The sequence below is a fragment of the Pagrus major genome, chromosome 2 (assembly GCF_040436345.1).
Source record: "Pagrus major chromosome 2, Pma_NU_1.0".
In the NCBI taxonomy this organism is placed as follows: Eukaryota; Metazoa; Chordata; class Actinopteri; order Spariformes; family Sparidae; genus Pagrus; species Pagrus major.
The window spans coordinates 15,987,219-16,010,124 of NC_133216.1; the positions used below are offsets into that span (position 1 = coordinate 15,987,219).

General features: G+C 41.4%; 1 protein-coding gene across 2 annotated transcripts; it reads left to right on the plus strand.

Annotated features, from left to right (window-relative positions):
- Positions 1-1,139: 1,139 nt before the first annotated feature.
- Positions 1,140-22,869, plus strand: LOC141016008 (uncharacterized). 2 transcript variants are annotated; one of them, XM_073490244.1, is made up of 31 exons: positions 1,140-1,238; positions 1,543-1,663; positions 1,747-1,827; positions 1,923-2,124; positions 2,226-2,388; positions 3,216-3,404; positions 3,477-3,651; positions 4,499-4,638; positions 6,399-6,575; positions 7,402-7,529; positions 7,615-7,772; positions 8,002-8,229; positions 8,337-8,675; positions 8,755-8,903; positions 9,067-9,316; positions 10,633-10,803; positions 11,291-11,448; positions 11,611-11,751; positions 12,109-12,250; positions 12,449-12,600; positions 12,810-12,935; positions 13,160-13,349; positions 14,512-14,586; positions 14,966-15,109; positions 16,772-16,831; positions 16,926-17,042; positions 18,465-18,616; positions 18,961-19,047; positions 21,231-21,377; positions 21,479-21,664; positions 22,051-22,869. In XM_073490244.1, exons 1-31 carry the CDS (start codon positions 1,209-1,211, stop codon positions 22,165-22,167), a joined length of 4,695 nt encoding a protein of 1,564 aa, XP_073346345.1. In that variant the 5' UTR covers positions 1,140-1,208; the 3' UTR covers positions 22,168-22,869. The 2 variants fall into 2 exon arrangements, with proteins under 2 accessions (XP_073346345.1, XP_073346354.1); XM_073490253.1 differs by having other exon boundaries at positions 14,981-15,109.
- The last annotated feature ends 37 nt before the right edge of the window (positions 22,870-22,906 follow it).

The following is a 22,906-nucleotide window of genomic DNA, read 5'->3' on the forward strand; positions in this document are numbered from 1 at the left end:
GCAGAGACGGAAAAACACGTACACAGCATGGGGACTGTCTGGACAGATATCAGTGGTTACTTCACTGTCAGCAGCAGGTTAGACCTTGTGTAATCATATCACAAACAGATGCACATACCAAAGTAGAGCAAAGGTAAGTGGCATGTCATTCACAAAACACAGGAAACTCATTCAAAGATCTGTCTGAATCTTCCGCTCAAGGAAGAAATATGCTGCCATAGAAATTAAAACATAAAACTTATATTGTGATGACATAACTTTTATTGTTGTGAAAATAAACTTTTTGTTATAACAATATGCTATTGATTTTGTTAAAACATAAAACTTATATTGGTTTAACAAGAAATTTTCACAACATAATGTGATTATATAATGTGAAAATATCTTGTTATAACATGAAACATTTCAGGTTTTAACAAGATAAAGAGTTTATTGTTATAACAAGAAACGTTTCTTTCTTCAATATAAGTTTGTCACGTCTTATGTCATATCAATAAGTTCACATTAGGCTATAACATAAAATGTTTCAACTTATAGCAAGATGAATAGTAAATTGTTATTACAAGAAACGTTTCTTGTTATATGTGTACGTATGTGTATGAGTTTGCTTCTGTAGATTTTGATACAGTCGAAAGATAAGTTGTAAACTTTGATCCGTTTGCAGAACACACTGAAAAACATACTCCACTACTACACTATCACGGACAAGGCTAATGAGTACAACCTAGATGTCTTTGACCTTTCCTCCATGAACCTGAATATACTTTATCCAGTGCAGACTTGTGTTAGTCTCATTTAATATTTAACCACAGAACGGTTTCCTCTGACTGTCGGTGAGCAAGGCCTTCACTGTCCTCCCCATGCAGTGTTTATTTTTGTCACTGTCCTCTATAGCAGTCCTTGGTACAGATAACCTTTCACCGAGTTACACAGTCAAACGGAGCTGACAATGCTAGATGATTTCTAAATGAGAGAAAAAATACACTGACAGTGAAAAAATAACTACTATTTGCTTGGTTTACTTGAGCTGATCATAGCTTTGCTTTGCTTTCTTGCAGGTATGTCAATCTGCAGAAGAATACCGCGGTTATGATGGAGAGCTGGGTCTTTGCGTTTGCAGAGAGCCTCCCGGAAGAGCTGCTTGTGGGGGTCTATGCAGGACAAGGCCAGCTACTGAACTGAAGCTCCAGTGTCAGTCCGATGGAGAAATGGAGCTGGTGTGGAGCTCTGACAGTCAGGTGAACAAAGGCAGATTTTCATGAACAAAAGCAAGACATACTGAAAGAAAGCTTGCTCTCTGGTATTGTAAAACCCACTGTATATAAGAAGTGTTCTCCCTCCTTATGATATCTATATCCAGTACTTCCATTGAAACTGTCTTGGAGTAAACATAATGCATAGTTTGAGTCAGACAATGCGTACAAAACCTCTGTACAGTGTCGTCTTTATTGCACCAGCAGTTGAAAGCCCATGACAAACGTCTCTTGTGTTGCAGTGACCTATAAATGGCAAACACTGTCATTGTGTGTGTTCACTGTGCAGGTGTCTGGCATCTCAGGCAGCATGCTGGAGACGGTTTTTATACAGTGGGACTCCCGGGGGACTCTTCAGTGCAACAGCCACCTCAACTCCTCACATCCTGTCTACATTGTTCAGACAACAGGTGGAGACACAACCCACTAAGTGATTTTCTGTGTGTTTCCCTCCTTTTGTCTCTCACTTCTTCATCTCTCTTGCTGATTGCAGAGGCAGGCTTCCTCGGCCTCCTCGGCGGCCTCCCAAAGGAGCTTCAGCAACTGTTCCCTGTCACCACACAGAGCTCAGCTGGTTTGACACAACAAAACAATATTTGTTGATTATAACATTAATATTAATGAAAGCATGATACAGTGATGAAGGTCCTGTGCTGTTGTTTTTTTTAGAAAGCGATTCTGACCTTCTGTGGGAGCTAAACAAAGTTGAAAATATCAGTCAAGGAAGTGGAGAAATGAGCTCCAGCAGCAGGAGGGGAAACAAGGGAGACATAACAAGCGTAACTGGAGTTGTGAACCCCACAGTGTGTCTCCATTTGGGTGACGTTATACTGTTCACTGTCGACACACATCACTATCCTCAGTATGATCTGTAAGTCAGATAGGTGTACAAGTTTTATACATTTTTACTGCTGTGAATCTGTGTTTTGACTTGCATTACACGCGCCTTAATCCACACTTTATGTCTTTCAGTGACAACTTGTACAACACAAACAGTGACTTTGACTGGGGTGCATTCAGACAGCTAAAAGAAGAGCTGACTCTGTCTTGGACTCCTCCCAGCTTCTTTTCGGTGGTCTTTAGCCAGCCTGGAGTGTATGTTTTCTCACTGAGCAGCAATCAGCACAAACATTTGGTAACTACATTTAAAATAATATCAGCATGAAAGATACCCTGTCAGTTTTTTTATTATGAACAAACATTTAGTTTTTAACACTCAGAATTCCCCACCAAAGCAGATGCATGCATTTCTTAACTCCTTCAACACTTGTGAAGCCAGTTTTTGAACGTTTCGACCTCACATTGTTCATCAAAGCTTTTGGTCTTTTTTTGTCATTATTTTTGCTATAATGCCTTTTCAGATCGTTGGCTTTGTTTGCCTGATCTAACTGCTTTTCTGATTGCAACAACATAAGAATTCTTATGGATTTTTTTCAGTCAATACCAATAATTACCTGCTTCTAATCCCTGATATCTATAACACAAACGATAATTTCACAGCTTGACACACAGCAGAGATGCATAGCTCTGATAGGATTTGAAAACGTTTAAACTCGTAGACTTGTTCCATCCTCTTTGGCCTCCTCCTCCTCTTCATCTTCTTCTTTTTATTCATTTGTTGGCAGATCACAGACCAACTTTAAAGTTGTATACTGCTACCTACTTCATCTGAGTGTGAAGAGTCTGCTTTTTTAAAATCGATGAAAGTAATTTAGCTTTGTTTTATCGTCTCTATTTAACAGCTATAATTTCATTATCAGACGATAGCCAATAATCTCAATTTAATGTTATCAGGCTAAACTGACATAGAACACGTTTCCCTAGGTGAGATTAATTTCCAAACACTTGTACTGTTGAAATACTTCAAATGTTTCCTTATTTTCTGCTCTCTAACTTGCTGTGATGTATATACAGTACATCAATGTATTGCTCAAAGTGACCCATCATTTTGTTCTTACTCAGTATGCGCGGGTAATGCCTGCAGGTGGCCAGTGTTACGAACCTGCCACCTTCTTCCCCACCATCCCTCGTCATGTGACCAGGGTGGGAATCAGTCGGAGACGCAACCTGTTACTGAGGCCGGATTGGCTGGTGACCGGAGGACTGCTACTTGGAGCTGTGGTCATCCTCTGCTTATGTGTCACACTGCTGGTTAGTGTACATACATGTTAAAATCAAAAAAAAAAAAAAATCTAAAAATGACTAAATCTCCTCCGCGTGTAGATCCTGTTCCGTGAATATGGATGGCCTGAGAAGGAACCAATCAGAGCGCGTTACCGCCTGTTGCAGCTGGCCTACCACATGGATGACTACTCATCTAAAGGTTCAAGGGTGATCTCACTGAGGAGGATTCACCGAAACCAACAAGCTAGAATGACACAAGACTGCATTCAACCAGGTGCACACACACACACACACACACACACACACACACACACACACACACACACACACACACACACACATGCAAACCTACCTGCACATGACCACTAAGCTCATTCATTTGAAAGCCTAAAGGCCAATATGTTACATAACTAGCATTCAAACAAAATCTACAACACACCAGTAGATGCACCTGCAGTGTGCACCAACACACGCACACACACACACACACACACGCACACACACACACACACCCTTTGTTGGTCTTTGAAGCCACTCGTGACATATTATGTAACACTGACAGCGACCCCTGGGCGTTGCTCCCACCCAGCCAATTACTGTTGAAAAGGTTCTTGTCATACACCCGATATCACGTGCAGGGACTAACATAAGAATGACAACAATCCAAATGTCACCACACTTGAGAGATTATCTCAAATGACATTATCCTGATATGCATTACATGATTGTGATTGTCACCACATCTGTTATCATTTGACTGTTCAACAGCATCGAAAAGACAGCGTACTGTACAGTAAGCTTTTAAACAGGAATACAACTATCCTCTCATTACAAAGCCTTTCAAAATGGCTCCCACTTGTACTGTGAAAATTGAAATTCACCATCAAAGCTTCTAATGTGCATACATTAACGAAACCGCACGCCACATGTTAACATTAGAGTGGGTGTACCAGAACATGCGGGCGATGCATTTCGATCTCATTGATTTTCCTCAGGCAGTACATTATGCTCGCTCATAAAAGTTTTCTCTGAGAGAGAGGTTATAGATTTTTAATGTGTTTTTTTAATTCTACAGTCTCTCTCTCTCTGTCTGTCTTTGTGTTTCACGTTCTTGGCGGCAGTCTGTGCAGACACCTTGGAGGAGTTCTGGGATTATGAACACCAGGTGGATCTGGAGGCATTCAGCAGCAACACCTTCTACAGCCTGCTGCTCAAACAGAGTGTGTCTGTAACCACACGGCTGGGACAGCTCACCACTGAGGTCTGTACAAAGACTGTGTTTTTTCCATCACACACATGCACTCTCTCTCTCTCTCTCTCTCTCTCTCTCTCTCTCTCTCTCTCTCACACACACACACACACACACACACGTAATCTCTGAGAAATTCCCCCTTCAACTGTCAAACAAAATGATGCATTAGTATCCTGTATTACACATGCCCACATTATTGTTTTATTGTTTTATAATTAGTTCATTAATTTTTAATGCAGTAGGAAACCTCAGGAAACGATTTATATAACTTAGCTTTTGTTTTCACTTTCTTGCCGAGAATTTAATGAGAAGATCGAGACCACTCTCATGTTTGTACCCTGAATATGAAGCCACCACCAGCTCATGAGCTTAGTTAACAGTTATCCTGGCTCTTGCCAATAGCAAGAAGTTGGAATCTGCCAGCACTAACTAACATATTATATCTGCACAAAGACTTAAGTGTAAAAATGACTTACAATATATAATCTGCAGAGTTTGTGAAAGGAGCTGCTGCTCAGCTGCTAAGAGCCAACTAGCATGTCGGGAGCTGAGCCAGACCTGAGGATTGAATAGTCACATCTGATTCTGCTCTGATCTGGAGTGTTACCTGAAGGAGAGCTCGGAGATTACTTTTTACCTTTTGGGATTAAAAAGTTGATTTATCTTCGTCTCTGTTTATCAACCTGACTGCAGCGGGGATCTGCTGAAGAGACCTCCATTTGTCAGTGTTGATGTCACGTTACTGTAATGTTGTAATGTTGGAAAAGAAGAGAGTTTACCTGAATTCAAACACACTGCAGTTTTTGGCATTTTGGCATTTGCACTTGTAACTTTCTTACACAAATAGTGAGCTTTAGAGATACTGTTAGGCAGATTTGGACAGAGCCAGATGAGTGTTTTCCCTCTGTTTCCAGTCTTTGTGCTAAAATAAGTCAACCAGCTGCTGGCTGTAGCTTCATAGTTATGGTAAAGATATTTTTGATCTTGTCGATAAGTGGGTCATACAATAGCCTATTCCATATTTTTGTGGTTCCATGCACTGAAAATGTTGTTCTGAATTAGGTTTTGCAATGCTTAGGATGCAAGCTAGTGCTCGATTGGTGTAATCAACAATATGTCAAGTTAGGGCTACAGGGTTGGCCATAGAGCAGTCGCTGCTCAGCAAAAAGCTAGTACCTCTTTGTTTTATTTGTATCATCTCAGTTTCAAACTAGCTCTTGGATGTTATTGGTTGAAGATAGATACTGTATTTCATCAGGTGTCAGTGCTTTAGTTTGTCCAGATAGAGGGGAGAAGCAATTTGCTTTTCTAAGATAAAACATTGTATTTCTCACAAGCATTAGTTCAATCCAGTCTGTCACTTCTTACCTTTACCTCCTTCTCTTTTTCACCTGCTACCGTCCCTTCTTCACTCATGCAGTTTAACTCTATTGAGACAGATTGGGCGTCATGCTGGAATGCCTCTGTGTTTGTCACACAACTCTCTCTCTCTTCTGTGTGTTTCCTGTTTGTACCATCAAATGGCTGGCTGCGGTGTAGGAGACACAGGTTGTTGTTTCAGCCCCGAGGACAGCTGTGGTGATAAAGGCGTAAGAAGAGAGGGCACATCTCATACCTATGTGTCATCACACAAACGTGCACGTCTCACCAGTGTTAGCTGCATGTTTACAGCTTTGCGATGGGGTTGGATGTGCGATCTGATTACTGCTATCTTGCGAAGATCTTTGTATGGCAGTTAACATTTACAGTATGTGTCTGTGTGTATCCAGGTGAAGGAGCTGTACCAGGGAGTGCTTGGGAAACTGCAGCTACTCCACCCACGCTTGATCACTGAGGAGAGGATGGGGGAGAGTTATGAGAGGATGAGGAGGGAGGTGGAGAGGGAGGTGGTGCAAAGAAAGACTTTGGCATCACAGCTGAGGACTCTGCTCGACAGTCAGCTGGAGGTTAACATTAAATTCCTAACTGTGTTTTTTCCATTATTGCATTATAAGAATGAGGAAAATCTTGCTTGCAGTTTGTTTCTGAAAACTAATAAATCTAAAGGACAGGGAAAGGTTAAATAATGAAAAGATGTACTTACAGTGGAGGAACGTAACTGAGTACAATTTTGAGGCTCTTGTACTTAACTTGAGTATTTCCCTTTAATGCTACTTTATACCTGTACTCCACTACATTTTGAAGGCAAGTATTGTACTTTTTACTCCATTAATACTATTTGATAACTTTAGTTACTAGTTACTTTGCAGATTCAGATATTTAATACAAAATATAGTCAACAAATAAATTATTATATATTGTTCCATGTTAAGTTACCCAGCAGCAAATGCAGTAATTCAAATTAGGTCAGCTGCAACATTAGATATCTCTGTGACACAGTGTGACACATATTGAACCATAATGTACGATTTTGAATGAGGGACATTTACTCGTGTAAGTGTATTTTTTTCACTGTAGTAATGCTCCTTTTTTCTCCTCCACTGTGTATTTAGTATATGTTCTGGACAGCTTTTAAACAACAACCCAAAGATATTCATCTTACTTTAATATAAGACAAAGAAAAGCAGCCAAACCTCATCATTTACCAGCTGGAATTAGACATTTTTAACATTTTTGGCTGAAAAAATGACACAAATGATTAATCTATAATCTTCATCATGATAGATTTTCTTTTTCTTTTTTAACCGAATCAACTCAGACCCAGAGTTTCAGGCCTAGATCGTTCTATTTCATATGTGGCATTAGGTACGACTGTTTTGCTGTTTTCTTCAGGTTCTGAGGCGAGAGCAGCAGGCCCAGCAGAGGGCCCACAACGTGTTCACAGCTCAGCTCAGAGAGTGCACCAGACTATTGTCCAAAGTTTATAACAACCAGCCATCCTGTGAACTACACCAGCAAAGGTAAAGCTCTCATTTATTCCGTCACAAACAACAACTAATGTAATAACATCCCTGACATCTTCATGATGATGTTTCCTATCTTCAGTTTGATCCAGAGGCTGACGTCCCTGGTGGATGAGATGGGAGAGCTGGTGTCAGCAGAGTGCCAGCGTCAGGGAGCCTGGGGGTTGTTGGGTGAGGGTACAGGGGCCAAGCTGCTCTGCCCTGAAACTGGAACTGTGCTGACCAAGGACCACATCTTCGGTGAGTCTAACACCCCTGAGTTAGATTACCTAAATATTCCTGAAAAACTCTGTCCTTGAAACTCAGAGGAACAACACCATCTGTAGCTAAAAATGTGCACTGCAACAACTTGAAGACAAATTAGGACAACATGCTGTCCACCCAGGATGTGACTGCACTCTAAATCAAAACAGATCATCATCACATTCATTCACAATTTGATGATTGTTCTCCTTCTGCCTCCTTCCAGGTCCTGATGGGTCCCTGCTTGTCTGCCAGGCAGTTCATTGTGATTCAGTCACAGGTCTCATAAGGCTGTGTGTTCACAGCCATATGCTGCTGAGCAGTGGCCACACCATGGCGGTGCCTCCAGATTTCTTCCTCCACCCACAGACTGGCAAAGTTCTGCCTATAGCTGGCAACGTGGCTTATGACCCTGCAAGCTCTACTTTAGTGATCACAGCTGACTCATGTACAGGTAACGTGAGGGGTGCCGGCATTAAAGATCACACAGATGGTTGACATATGACTTTCTGAGGGTGTTTTTAACACCTAACCTCTAACTTGTGCTATTCTTATTCTCAGTAGACAACAGGAAGTGGGACAGTCCCCTCCTTCCTTTCATTCCTTACCCAATGTCCCGCCACTCAGACCAGCCTCTGCCCAGCAGTCGGCTCAGAGGCGTCAAACCAGGCCAGAGACTACAGCTGGGTGTCCCCATGGCGGACCCAGACACAGGGGTCCCAGTGCCTATCCTGGCTGTAACCATCCACCCTCAGACTGGACTAGTGTACCCACTGGGAGGGGTGCATGTTTGTCCCCTCACCCACCTGCCACAGCCCATACAGATTGGCTATCCAATGCTGGACTCCAGGACGGGCAATGTTGTGCTCACTGTCGGGGTCAGTCTAGATCCAGTGACAGGTTAGTGCTACCGTTGAGTTCTTGGCACTACATGTGTCAACGCGTCTTCAGTGAGGTGACTTTTTGTATATTTGTTCAGGAGCTGTATTGCCAGTAGGCGGAGTTCTGCTAGCTGAGTCCATCATTGAACCTCTGAGCGGGCGGATGGTGAGAATAGGGGGGGCCAGCATACGGGTCGGGCAACTGCTGCCAAATGCAGGAGGATACCAGGCTCTCCTAGACTGCAAGGTGCTGTCAGAAATATCCAAAGCTAATGTAATGTTGTCTGTCTATTTAGGAGCTATTCTGGAGGTATAATACACAAATTGCACTTGAAATATGACAAAACAAATGTCCTCTTATTGAGGGTTTTTGTAGCTCTATGACCAAAAAAGTGACCTTTCTCAATTAGGTTCTTGCAGTAATGTTCAAAGTACTGGGGCTCCTGAAGCCACTAACTGAAGAGTGGGGGTCAGACCAAACTTTGCAGCACCATCAGGGCAGCGAGAGAGGGAGTGGTCGACAAGACCGTCTCCTCTCTGCAGCCAAGGAACTCCAGCAGGCCTGGGGACGGAGCCTGCACTGCCAGCTGCAGCTGCAGACCAGGCTGGAGACCCTTCTGGACTGGGCCGTGGCTCTCCAGCAGGATGGGGGGACTCTAGGTGAGGAAATGCCCGTGGGAGGATATATGGGTTTGAGTAGTCTCTTGTGGGCAATATATCACAAACTCACTTTTTAAACATCTCCAACTTCTGCACTCTGAGCTGATCTTGCTCCTCCGTTTTGTTGCTGGACATGATCTTCGCTTTTTTCTGCATGTCTGAGCCACTTTTGCTTAAGCATTTGCTTGTGTTTGACAATTTTTTATCATAAAAGGAGAAAACACTTTCACCTTTTCATATTAATCTCTGCTTGTCCTCACTGCCATACATCTACTCATTGCATTGCAAATACTTTGCAGCGTTACTATGATGTGTAGAATTTCAGATACAGAAGGCAGCTGGACATTAAAATATGATATTGCAGACTTACTTTTTGCTGCTTTGGATGTCCTTAAATGCCTTTAACTTCTGAGAGTTTTTAGGCATGAAATTACCCATGCAATCTTTAAAATTTAAAATAAGTTTTGTAAAGGTTTCATGAATTTTTCCTACCTCAAAGACTTTTCACTTGACCTTTATTTGACACAAGCAACCACCCACCACAGAAACCAACCATGTGATCTGCTTCTTCTTCCACATAACCAAATTATTACTGCACACAGTAAGTTATATGCAACCTATAACAATATTAGAGGATACGGGAAACACAGGACTATTATACCATCTGTATCTCCAACATGGACGCTATTAGCTCAAAAAGATAAAGACATTAAATCTTTTATCGTGGGCCACAGATTGAGTCATCACACTGCCATAATGCACAGGACAACAGATTACCCACAATGCTGCTTGAGAGATCTGCTTTACCTAATTGAAATCTGTAATTGCACTTTAGGCTCATGTTATATATCTGTGTTTTAGTTGTCTGAGCTCCTGACTGAACAATAATCACATTAAATCACTACTGAACACTCTGCTCGAGTCGTGCTCTCTGCATTTTGCTCACATTGCAACTCCACTGTGGCTAATTTCAGGTGCTATATGGTCATGTGGCTCTACCTGATAATCTGCCTCTTAGTTTGGCTTCTTTTAGTGTTTGTCACATGTGCTGTGCAGCCACAATCCTGTTTCATGTACCTCACTCTGTTTGTAGTTATTTTTGTTTTTACTCTTCTTTAGAGGTTGTTTGATTTTTGCCAGAAGGGACACCAGGAAGCATGCAAAGCTTATGCAAGAACTGACTAGCTGAAAAGTTATGTCGACCTAATTCTGCACTCTCTTTAACTTTCTCTAGAAATGTGCCGGACATAAAAACTTGCTGGTATACTGCGGGAAATACTGTAAATATTTGACTCCTCATGTCCTATTCAAACCAGGAGAGATGCCTCTCCCAGGTTCAGATATGTGTCTTCCTGCTCTGCTGGGGATGGAGTACCCTGACCCTATGGGATCTGGTCTTAGTGTACCTGTGCTGGGGTGTCAGACTGACCTCGTCTCTGGGATTATAATTCCATTGGCAGGGACCATGGAGGACCCCGATGGAAAAGGTACTGTTCGTTTTAAAGAGACAGGAGCTAAAGAGCGTTTCGGACAGAGGGGGAATACAGTGCTGCGGCACCGCACAGAATGACAAAACGTACTGTATGTGTTTGTTGAGCGTTAAATCACGTGTCCTTTAAATTAAATACTATTTTTATTTAAACTCAAAGATCATTGAGGGCTGGCCCTTATTTACAATGATGTCAAGTAACACTTTAAAATGACATAAAGATACAAAATATTGACAGATTAAAAAATAAATAGCTAAGATAAGTATATAGATATAGTTCCTAAAAGATACAAGATACAAAAACAGTTTGACAGGTTACAGAAGCTGAATGGTTTATGATGGAGCTCTGTAAAGAATTCCAGGCAGTCGGGGCAGAGAGACTAAAAGCAGATCTTACAAGTTCAGTACAAACTCGAGGGAGATGCAGTTAAACAATACCAAAAAAAGCAAGCCCTCTTCTGTGTCTATGCTGTTTCACTTCACAGGGTTAGTGGCCATTCGTTATGGATCTCAGACTGTTGACCCAGTGACAGGGGTTTTGGCTCCGGTGGTTGGAGCCAGGCTGGATGTGTCCAGAAACAACGTTGTACCTGTCACAGCTTCCTACTGGCTAACAGTGGCGGAACAGACTGATAGTGTGCAGGTGGGAAAGTAATTAAAAGATTGATCGATGAGTATGTGATTCAATGATTCAAGTGATTCTAATCTTTATGCGTTTAACATCAAACTTTTAATTTAGCAAAACACTGAATTCTGTGAAATGGAATTGAGTCAATCTGATGGACTTTTCTTTTGTTGCTGCCAGGTGGAGGCACTGCAGAGAGAGGTGTGCGTGCGAAACACTCACTGGCAGCAGCAGAGGCAGCGTGAGGAAGATATTCTCTCTGATCTGGACTCTGCATTATTCCACTGCCTCTTCAGAGTCACAGAGGCAAACTCTTCTCAGGTCAGCAGGGGGAGTTAGCTGTTTTGGTTGTAAATATCTTAAACTGCCTGGACTCCGAGTACAGGAGGAGAAACTCAAAGGGTTTGAGCCTTTTGATCTTGTGGAAATTAGTAAGGGGAGGTAGGACTTCTGGGGCAAACAGCATTGCAAATTAATTTTAGCGAAGCTTTTCATGTCCTGGTGTGAACTGCCAGTAAGAAAGTTGCTGTTCAGGTTCGTCTGTGCACAACTAAGAGTGAGGGCAAACTGTATCTCCGTGCATGATGGCCTTTGTTTCTTAAGATGAGTGTTTTTTATGTGCCAGTATGCAAATATGTGCGTCCACTTTTCAAGTTCCAAGTGTGCACTCTGCCTCAGGTCCAGTGGTCAGGGAGGCAGCTGAGGGCAGCAGCCGTGGAGCTGCAGGATGCAGCTCAGACCGAGGCCCAGCGGAGAGCAGCTCAGCGCTCCCACTTGGCTCTGATCCTGCCTCCACATGTGTTACACATCCTCATACTGGGTAAATTGGCTGGCAAGCTGGCAGCGCGAAGAGCAAGGCGGATATTACGCTCATGACCTGCTCTGTGGTTATATTCATCGCTTTCCAAAAGAGAGACGTGCCAGTGTCTCGCATCACACACTTCAGTTGTAGAGCAATTTACATAATTTGAATGTTCAGAGTTTTATTTGGGTTGGCAGCGTGTCTTTGTGCGTCTAGGTGATGGAGAGGAGTGGGATCAGCAGTGTGTTTGGCACGCAGAGCTCGTGTCGGGACTTGATAAGGTGGATGTGTGTGTGGAGCAGCTGCAGCAAGACCAAGACAAATGGACAACACAGGGAAGAGACTGGACTGCACCGCTCCAAGCAATGGTCAGAATAACGGCTCTGTGGTCTGCTGTTTGTCCCTGTAACTTAATTGGTGACTGACACAGTGAGGCCAGATGTTCACTCCCCCCTCAGGCCACTAGTGCCAAATGTACATGACTCAGCATGCTATAGGCGATGCACTCTGTGACATTGTCGTCTAAATGTAAATAAGACTTTCTTCTCGCACTAGCCTGTGTTTATTCATCCTCCAGGACATAGAGCTGAGGCAGAGAGAGTTGTGGGAGCAGTGTTGTTCAAGACAGACGGAGTTGGAAGCTGCTCTAAATGCTCTGCACTTTGTCAGACAACTTTCTCAGCTCCGCGCCGACACGGCTCAGGTCAAGACACACACAGACACACTACATAAATAACACTGAATATAAATAAACTGAAGTTTATGATTCTGGGAAGTGGATCGCTCTGTTTGTCTATTTCATCATTAACCGTACGTTTGTTTAAACCTGAACAATCAAAGGAAATGGTGCTTAATGAGCTATCAAGGAGTTTTTCTCTGCTGATGTCAGCGTGATTTTGAGCTGCCTCTCTCCTCTTCTTTGTCTAGGCCATGCTGTGTGGGAACTTTCGGTACAAGGAATACGGTCTGGTTCAGTGCAGCGTGCACAGGCCGACTGTGAAGGTCATGGGTTTGCTCCAACAGATTGCTTTGCCTCTGCTGGAGAGACTGAACCAGGTCCTGGAAGATAAACAGCCTGTCAGCTTCTCCCCCAACACCTGCAATCAGCACATCTCTGGTACTGAATCAGCACAAGACAGGGGTACTAATACATGATAGGAGGCAGACATATAGATATATTGTAGATGTTTTTCTTGAGAAAGCACGTCCTTGTTGAAAACTTTTTAGTAGCTATACTAAATTTCGGCTTCTCTCTGTGCTATTGGATCTGTGGGTTTGAGTTGTTTTGATATACCATTTTTTTTAATTGCTGAACAACAGTGTCAGAAGTATATTCACTCAAAGTGAGCCTGCAAGTTCCTAGATATGAAGCCACTATCTGCATTCTGTCTGTGGTTGAAGGGTGAGGCGCAAGTTATTTCTTTTTTTCTTCTTATCAACAAATCCTGTGAAAAGACCAAAGCAAGCCTGAGTGGTTCTCAAAAGACTAATTTATCAAAAGTGACTTTCATCAATCATGTATTGATCATTTGGTGCTTTAGAGAGTTCTTTTTAATGTATTTTTTATTTAATTGAAAGCAGCATTACGTAGAAATTGCCATTCGGTATGGTTTGGTGCCCCCTACAGTTTCTGAGTGCAACACCACTGTGGTAAATACCAACCCAAGGTCTGTAAGAATTTGTCAGACGTTATGTAGACGCTAACTACAAACAAAACTCATTAAGTCATAACAAAGTTATGTGTTGAAAACTTGTGTCTTGAAGTAAACATGTAGCAGTTCACGATTGCGGATGTTGGAACACTGAGCTAGACGTTGTTTCTTTATTAGTCTAGATGTTGGGTTTCGAAGTATCCATATGTCCCACGTCCTCTGCTCGTGAAGTAGCAATTCAGTCAGTCTTCCCATTTTATTTGTAGCCACAGGCCATTTCTCTCCCTTTACTGCAGTGCATTTTTTTTTCTTTCTGCCTAATTGTAAATTGTGTCCATAGTTTTATTCCTTTTTCCGACCAAGCCCTTTTCGCAGAAGCCATCATGTCGCTGTCATTAACTTGCTGCATCACGTGGGATTCTGGGAATCTGCTTACGTCACATCCCTAACATTTTAGTCCCATCTCATCTCTTGAACAAAAAACCAACATACATTTATCATCGTTTTTATCGATCATCCATTTTTAGATTGTCAACATCTCATCTTAGTCATGTAAAAAAGCTTGTTGTAAACCAAATTAACACTGTTCCGGGCTTATCCTGAAGTTTCATGTTTGACTTGTTTCAGGTTTGTCAACAAAGCATGCATCTGGGTTGGAGATAGCCTCGAGAGTCTGGACAGCGTCTGTGCCTGTGGTGAAAGGTATGCAAGAGATAGAGAGAGAAAGATAGAGCGGTGGGAAGGAAAATGGCCAGTGTGTTGGTCAAAAATCACCATGTTGATGTGTCCAATGGGAAGTAGTCAATAGCTCGGGGCTGTTGTTCTGTTTCTTTAATGTATCTGGAGAGTAAAGAATGAGGTTATTATTGTAATTCTGACAAGTCTTATAATAATGTTGCTTACACTAGGACATAGCTTATATATGATAGAGAAGCCGCGATGAAAAGTTTTACAAATAGTTCATTTTCTATCCAATCTTATGTGTGTATAGAGAACTGAGTTTACAAAAACAAAAACTCATAGTTTTTCTGCATGAATTATCTTTAATTCTGGCATGCAGTGTTTAAAAGGTCTCTGACAGTTTGTGTTTCTAAAGGAATCTCCACCCAGTCTTTGAGGGAGCCTGCCAATTTACCTCAATCCCAGGAAACAGGTCTGCAGGCCAACTCAGCACCCACACGCAACTCTCATAGACACACAGCGTCCTCTGGCATTCACTCCCAGGGTGAGAGGAAGCACAATTGTACACAATATGACCCTTTCCACCCTGTGACATCCTGTGCTGTGCTCTGCTTCAGTGTATGTAAACAAGCTATACTGTATGTACCCACTGCATGTTCTCTACTAGATTCAATAATAGACTTCTGGAAAGGGACACACACGTATTCACACATCCATACACACACACACTGTAAATACTAATAAGTTAACCTTACTTAAATAAAAGCATGCAAACCTGTCGCCTTAAAGAAATAAGTATAGTGGAATAGAATTACAAATAATTTAAAGTGAAATATAGTGTCTGTTTATTTCAAACAACACATTTATTTAAAGTGTTAACAGACAATTTTCCCCCAAGTCGACTGGCGACTGAACCGGCAACCTTCCTGTCAGAAGCTTGCAACTGACATTGCTCCACTGAAAGCGTGAATCACACCAACAATACTGTTTTAATTGCTAAACTTCCTGTGCCACTTCAGTGGTGAAGTGTGACCTCAAAACAGCACAACTGAACATTGGAAACTCCACTTTCCCCCACCACTTTCTCTGTTTGCATGTTCATGTGAAAGGGCGGCCACCTCAAACAAGTTGGCCTTAAAGGGGAGCTGCATCGATGCACCACTTCCTGACTTGACTGCCTTCATTATGCAAATGCAGCTACTGTGGATTTTATTTATTTATTTGTTCAATTATCTCTTTTTCCTTTCACAACTTTATCGATCCAAGGGGAGAAATTGGGTCCCTTTAAAGAAGCTTTGTTGAAGAATAGAAGGAAGCAGATGAAGAAGAAGAATATGAGAGGATAGATGCTCATCTTATAGCATAGCTTAGTAAAAAAAAACTGGAAATAGCTAGCCTGGCTCTGTCCAAAGGTAAGAAAATCTGTAGCTTTATATACACTGAAGCTCACTAAAGAACGTGTCACATCTAGTTTGTCCTTAGCAAATATAGAGGTGTGGTTTTTCAACCGTTTCTTGGTGGGAAGCTGTGACATGGAGTTTGGTGTAATCATGAAGTTGGCACAGACCAGGGGGGTCTCCGGAAATTCACTGCAGCTACCTGAGAAATAGTCCTGCTAACAGTCGCAAAACCACAACTTCTCCCTTATCGTTTGTCTTGCAACTTTGTCAAATCCCCTTTTACATAACAAACATTTCAACATTCATTTCCACATAATAATTCCAACATACATTAGCAGGTTGACAGTTTCATTTACACGGGCTTACAATATTAAAAATAACACAAACATGGATTATATACGAGTTCCCCTCACATACATATTCAACCCAATATACACGGGGCTTAACAAAAGGTAAAGATAAAATTTTATTTTAAGTTTATTCTGTCCCACTTTACACAAGTCATATTAGACCGCCTCACTGTACCACCTGCAGTCCATTTCCTTTCTAAGTATATTATCCTTCAGTTATCAATCCCAATGTCCTCCTATTACCCCCATTACTGGTGTCCATCTTAATTATCTCCCATGGAAATTATCTCCATGAATTAGTGACTGTGTGGGCCTGAGCGCAGATCATTAGCCTGACTTCCTCCCTCATTATACTGTCCCACTGATTTGTACAGAACAGACAGATAGTGATTTCCTTATTAAACTCTTATGAGCAAGAAAACAAAGCATATATTACAAAATCTGGTATCCCAACAGAGAGCCACCCGATGAAAGACTCCACTCAACCTACACATGTTTCTGTCCCCACAATACCAGGTAACATCATGGTGTAAAATAAAAAATATTTAGGACATGTGACATGTGGCCTGTTACATCAACTTTATCCATCCTTGGTGCTTTTATTCTGCAGAAGACGAGTGGAACAAGCTGCTGGAGATCTCTCCTCTGTTCCAGCGGTTGAAGGGGGTGCAGCTGCAGCTGAAGGGCTGGGCCTGTGGGGCCGGGCTTCTCAGAGGAGATCTCACTGGTAGGTCGGACAACAGTTGGAGTTGCCTCTTTTTTTCGACAGAGTAATGGGCCAGTATTCACATACTGTACAAATGCACAGAACACCGCATAATCCTCATGTATTCATAATCAAGCATAGCACACACATCATAGCAAACCTACCCGGAGGATTAGTCCATGCTTGATTTCTTCCTTTTTTTCCACACTTAACGTACCCTTTTCACTCACATAATGAGTGAGCACTTCTGGAAAAAGGGTAGATTACAGCTTTGTTTAAGTATGGCGCAATTTCCTGATTTCAGCACAAGCTGCAGGTTTTCACGCTCTGCAGAGCCTTGATGAATCCCAGATGGAAGAGATTTACTGTGATGTGACACTGATTTAAGTGTTTAGGCATATTTTACTTTGTTTGGCTTCTGAGACTAAGGTTTGATTACATGACTTTCATGGTCTCTATCTCTACTGAGGAACTGTAAAATAAATAGCTCCTGCTGTAGCGATCAAGAAAAAGAGTTTTCTATTTGTCACTGTAGTGGTGTGACTCTAGGAATGGAAATGTCGGCCTGTTGCACCACTACTGCGGTCCAGACTGAAATATCTCAACAAATGACATTAGTGGTTTTAAGTGACATGTCTTCGCAACTTTTGGATGGATTTTTTTGAAATTTGTTACAAACATTCATGCCTCACTCACAAACGTGGTCTAGCACCATCTGACATCAAGTGCAAGCATGTCTGTGATTTGCCCATAGGGCTAGATGGTGCCTAACCTAGTGTTTTCCCTGCATGCCTCGAGAGAGCCAATAAAGCAGCAGTATTAGATCTTGAGCCCTTGAGTCGAGAGAGTTGCAACATCTCTGTTTACTCCAATGGACCATTAAAAAAAAAAAAAGGGGTGGATCGTGAAGCCTCTCAATAGTTCCCAGATGTTAGCTGCAAATACTAGCAGCTCAGTACTGTAAATCAATCAATCAATAAATCAATCAATCATGTATTAACTGCAAACTGCCAAACGTCATACATCTGTCTCTCTGTTTTCATGTGTATAAACTGCCCCCTTAGAACTTCCTGGAACTATCAGAAGTCTCTGTGAATCACGTGACGATTGGCATTTTCAATTATCGTTGTCGCGACCCTCTCTACTCAAGGGCTCTGGGCACAACAAGCATGCTGCGTGCTTATTGGCTCACTGACGCCGATGAAAATAATTCCTTCGTTATTGAAATTTGGTATCAAATGGCAAGACATTTTTTGATACTCGAAAGTATTGAGGCAATTCGGTCGGTGCAATACAGGTATCGAAGTTTGACACCCAGCCCTACGAATCACACGTGTTTCATTAAAAAAAATTTTAAGGCCAAAAGCAACTTTGCAACCATGACAGTAGAGTAAGTAATGGCCTATAGATCCTGGCAGCCGTCATGTTCTGTGTTGTGTCCAGACAGAGGCAAGAGTTTCATGGACGTCCTCGATGCTCAGTGGGAGTGTGAGGGAGAGCTGATCCCTTTGGACCTGTCAGTCCTTAACCCCAGAGAGTTCCTGGTCTACCAGCATGGATTATTCCTGATGCACATGTTAAATAATCTAAAACTGGTTGGTGCTTTCCTTGTTGCTTATTCTTTTTTATTCACATTTTCTGTGTCATTTCGAGGCTTTGAGTGACCTCGCCTCAAGCTATGTTTAAAAAACGTAATTTCTGATGAGTGCTCAGACAGGAAACCCTCTAAATATCCCTGGATCCTGACAAAAGACCAAAGGTGACACAGCCTTTTGTCTGAGCGCTCGGGGGCTTTAAACTGACCTTCATTTATTTATGAATTCTTTTTTTGTTGTTTTAATTCCTGATATATTAACTTCAACTTTTTTTTTCTTTTTTCCATTTTTTCAGTGTTGCTTTTAATAAAAATAAGTAGGATTGTTTTTCTCTTCTCCAACAGACTCCCGTCATTTCACTTCAGATAGCAGCTAATCTTCCAAACAACAACTACTCCAACAATGCCTTCAGAAATTCCTTCTTTTATCAGGTAAGCTTTGAGCTCTACAAGATAGATATTTGTACTTTATTAAAACAAATACATTGAAGTCACAAGTGATGCAACCCTAACCCTAAAACAGGACCAATACAATAGAGAATACATATTAAATAAACCCCTCAAATACCTAGAGATGGATCACAGTATGTTTGAAGGTGACATGTTGCTCTTCCAATGTTTCCATTGTGAAAAAAAGTGTCTATTGTGTTTACTGTATCATACTGAGTTCTGGAGATAAGATAATCTAAAACCCAAAGATGCTGTAGAGATGAGTTTTTAGCTGCCTATCTGGAAGCTCGAGCGTCAAACCATTTCACACGCTGAAGCTGCAGATTGTCTGAAGATTAGTTTCTCACTCATCAGGAGTATTTGTACATTTAAAAACCCAGAATGTGATAATGGTGTCGTTTGAACACTGGAAGGTATTTTTAGGCTAAATGTTTCAGGGAAGTCTGAAATGATGTGACATATGAAACCAGACACACAGGAATGATCAGCTTTGCATGATTAAAACTAGGGAGCCCAGGGGTGACTAGTTTTTAAAGTAAATCGTGCTCACGATTTAGCAATTTGTGTATGCATTTAAAAGGCTCTGTATGAATGAGTACACTGAAGAAGTTAGTTTTATTGTCACTGAGCCCATTTAAAAGCACAGTATCTGATTTCTGCCATTAAGAGTCTCTCAATCAAAACAAAACAAGGAAGTAGTGTGCGGATATGGGAGCTGCTGTCTTCATTGTTAGACAACCATCATTGCTGATTTATGTGACCCATGTTGAGTCACTTTTCTGACTTTCTTCCTCTTTCTCTGACTGTCTCCAGGAAGCTATAGTCAAAGTTGCAAAAATGAAAAGTACTGTTACCTTGAATAAAATTACAGAAAAGAATATATAACAAGGTCTAGACATTTCAGACAATAAAAAGAAACACTTCTTCCACCACTGAATACTTTAATGATATTTGTAAATGAGATTTTCTGTGACGATAACGAGATCAAGAAGATTTAACCAAAAATGCTTACGGGAAAATTGTTAAAGGAGAAATGAGGAAGTAGAATTAAATGCAGCATAAGGGAGGACATCCCCTTCTTTGCACACTGATTTTTTTTATGTAAATACTGTTGGAAATTCTGCTTGTACATATTAGTCTTAATATTTCAATTATTTATTAATTTTTTAGATTTAATGTTTAAAAAACTATTCCCTGTACACTGAGAGCAAACTTGGCTGGAGTCAAATTCCTTGTTTGTGTACACATACTTGGCCAGTAAGGCTGATTCTGATTCTGCTATGCTTCAGTGAAACAAACCAGCACTCTGACCAAACTTTCTCCGTACAGAAATATTAAATCAAATTAGGCAAAACCACAACAGCAGCTTGCTGTATCTATCTGTTGTTTACATATTTTTGGAGCCCTCACTAATGTCGAAGGGGTGAGTCAGGACCCAACAAGACCCATCAAGACTTTATTGAACATCCTGTTTTGTCCTGCTGATCTCTGGACGCAAAAGACTCCCCCTCCCAAAAGACCCCTCTCTGCTCACAGGGGAGAGCGGACAGACTTCAGGGTTATAAAGTTTAAATCTGGGTTCTCAGGTTTCAACATTTTAGATTCCTGTGGAGTTTAAATAGATTTGGCCTTGCTGACTGAAGGAGAAAATCAGCTGGAGGCTGTGCCCACTTGGCAAACACAGGATTTAAATGAAGATTTTGCAATATTTCAAGTTTATCCCTATTTCATATTGACCGCTTGTGTAGTATGGCACATAGAGAGATTTAATGTGCACAAATACAAGCCCAGTTGCCATCCAGAATTACGAGCCCTTAATGGGGGATATCACAATCGATCCTTGTTAAGTGCAAAAAAGCTTTATAGCATACATTAGAGATGTTTGTATTAGTGGAGTAGGCTCCTCGTCTTGGAGACCTCTTGCTCTCATTTGTTGTATTTCATCATATATTCCAGTAAATCATAAACGTAAAATGTAAACCGAATCCTTCCATTTCCTTTCAAATGGAGAGACATGCACTGATTGACTTAAACATGTGGTGCGACATGGCGCCATGCTTGCCTTTATCAGAGAATGAAACCTGTGCTGCCTTTGTGCAGCTGTCACGCGTTAATGAGAATAACTCTCAGTTGCGTGTCGATGACTCTGCTGGTTCTGTTGACAGGAGGCAGAGGAGACACTCTTTGTCCGTCGCCAGAGGCTCCAGTCAGTTGGAGGCTTCTCTCTGCTGCTGCTCCACTGTCTGTCCCATGTCAAGATTAAAGACATGAGCTCTGACTCCAGTCCTGCCTTCCAGAGGCTTTTCTTCAAGGTACAGACAAACACTCAAAGTGTGCATCAATCATTAATGGTTAGCTTTTTGGTTGGATGTCTTTTACGAGTATGAAATTAAATTTTTTTGATATGTTGCAGATACTGCAGGAATGTCTGGGAGAGCTGTTTCCGGCTAGACTGGGTGGACCCCCTTCTGGACAGGAAGCCAATTTGTGTGTGTTGTTTCAGGACCAAGGTCATTTAAAGGGGACTCTATCGGACTCTCATGCTGCCTCCCTGCTTTACAGGCTTCACAAACCAAACAGAGGATTGCTCTCTGAAGATGTAAGAACTGAATATTTCCTTAAACTATCATCATTTGCGAAAGCAACTTTATTTTAAAGGTGCACTATTTAGTTTTGGGGAAGATTTTCATGACTGAATATACAAACTGACCTTTAACACAGTTTCAAACTGTTTTAATTTGTTTATATTTGGTGGACCCTGCCACCTTTCTAGCTTCAAACAGTGTGGAAAAAAAAAAATTCAGCTCCTTTTCTTCTCCAAAAACTACATAGTGCCCCTTAAATTCTGATAGAAGCATTATTGTTCATCATTTTATGCATCTGTCAGTATTGCACAACATTGGCAGGAGAATATGTCGTGAGTCAGAGAGTAAACAGAGCCACCTTGCATGTTTTTTATTTGTCTGTTTGTGATTATGAGAGCAGGAAGTTGAGAAACTTCAGAAGAAGCACAGAGAGACATCCCTCTTCTATCAGCTTCAAGGACTTTTGAGAGAGAAGAGCTCTGAGGCCACGGAGGAAGGTGGAAACCAGATTGGGTAAACATATGTAGAGACAGTTACACCTCCACATTAGTGTGCAATTTAAAAATATAAAGTTTTAAAGTCTACATACATTTAAGAACTTAAAATTCAGGCAAAATGCAACATGCATGCCACCAGGTGCCCATGAAAAACTAGTCTTTATAAAGTCATATCTTTTATATCAGTAATGTGAGAAGTAATGCAAACGGATAAAGTTTCACTGACAGGCTGAGACAGCGCTAACCACTTCAATTCATGACGGGAAATATATTAAGAGCTTATCAGAAAGGCTCCCTACACCCTCAAAATCATGGACTTTCCAGGTAAATGATTGCATGATACAGTATGAGGGATACAGTATGAGGAATACTGCATTTATACTCATGCTTATATTTTGAATTGTTTCGGATTTGAGTGAGTAACCATGACTTCAACCTAAACCTCCAACCTGAAAATGTTTTCCTGATCATAATGTTTAGTGTTACCTTTAATCAGTTTGCATTGCTTTGTTGAACAAAATATGATAATCTCACCAATTTTCATGACTTATTTGACAAAGTTTGAGACAGGAGGCGAGGCTATCATGCTTTGTAGTCTCTGTCTTACGTAAGATCATTTATGTATGTTGTAACTTTGTACAAAGGCGAAAAAAGAGAAAAACCCAGCCCAAAAATCTGTGACTTGTTTTCGTCGTGTCAATAAAAGTATGGTATCCACTCTAGTTTACAGCCCTCATTTTAGCCAATGGCATACTTTAT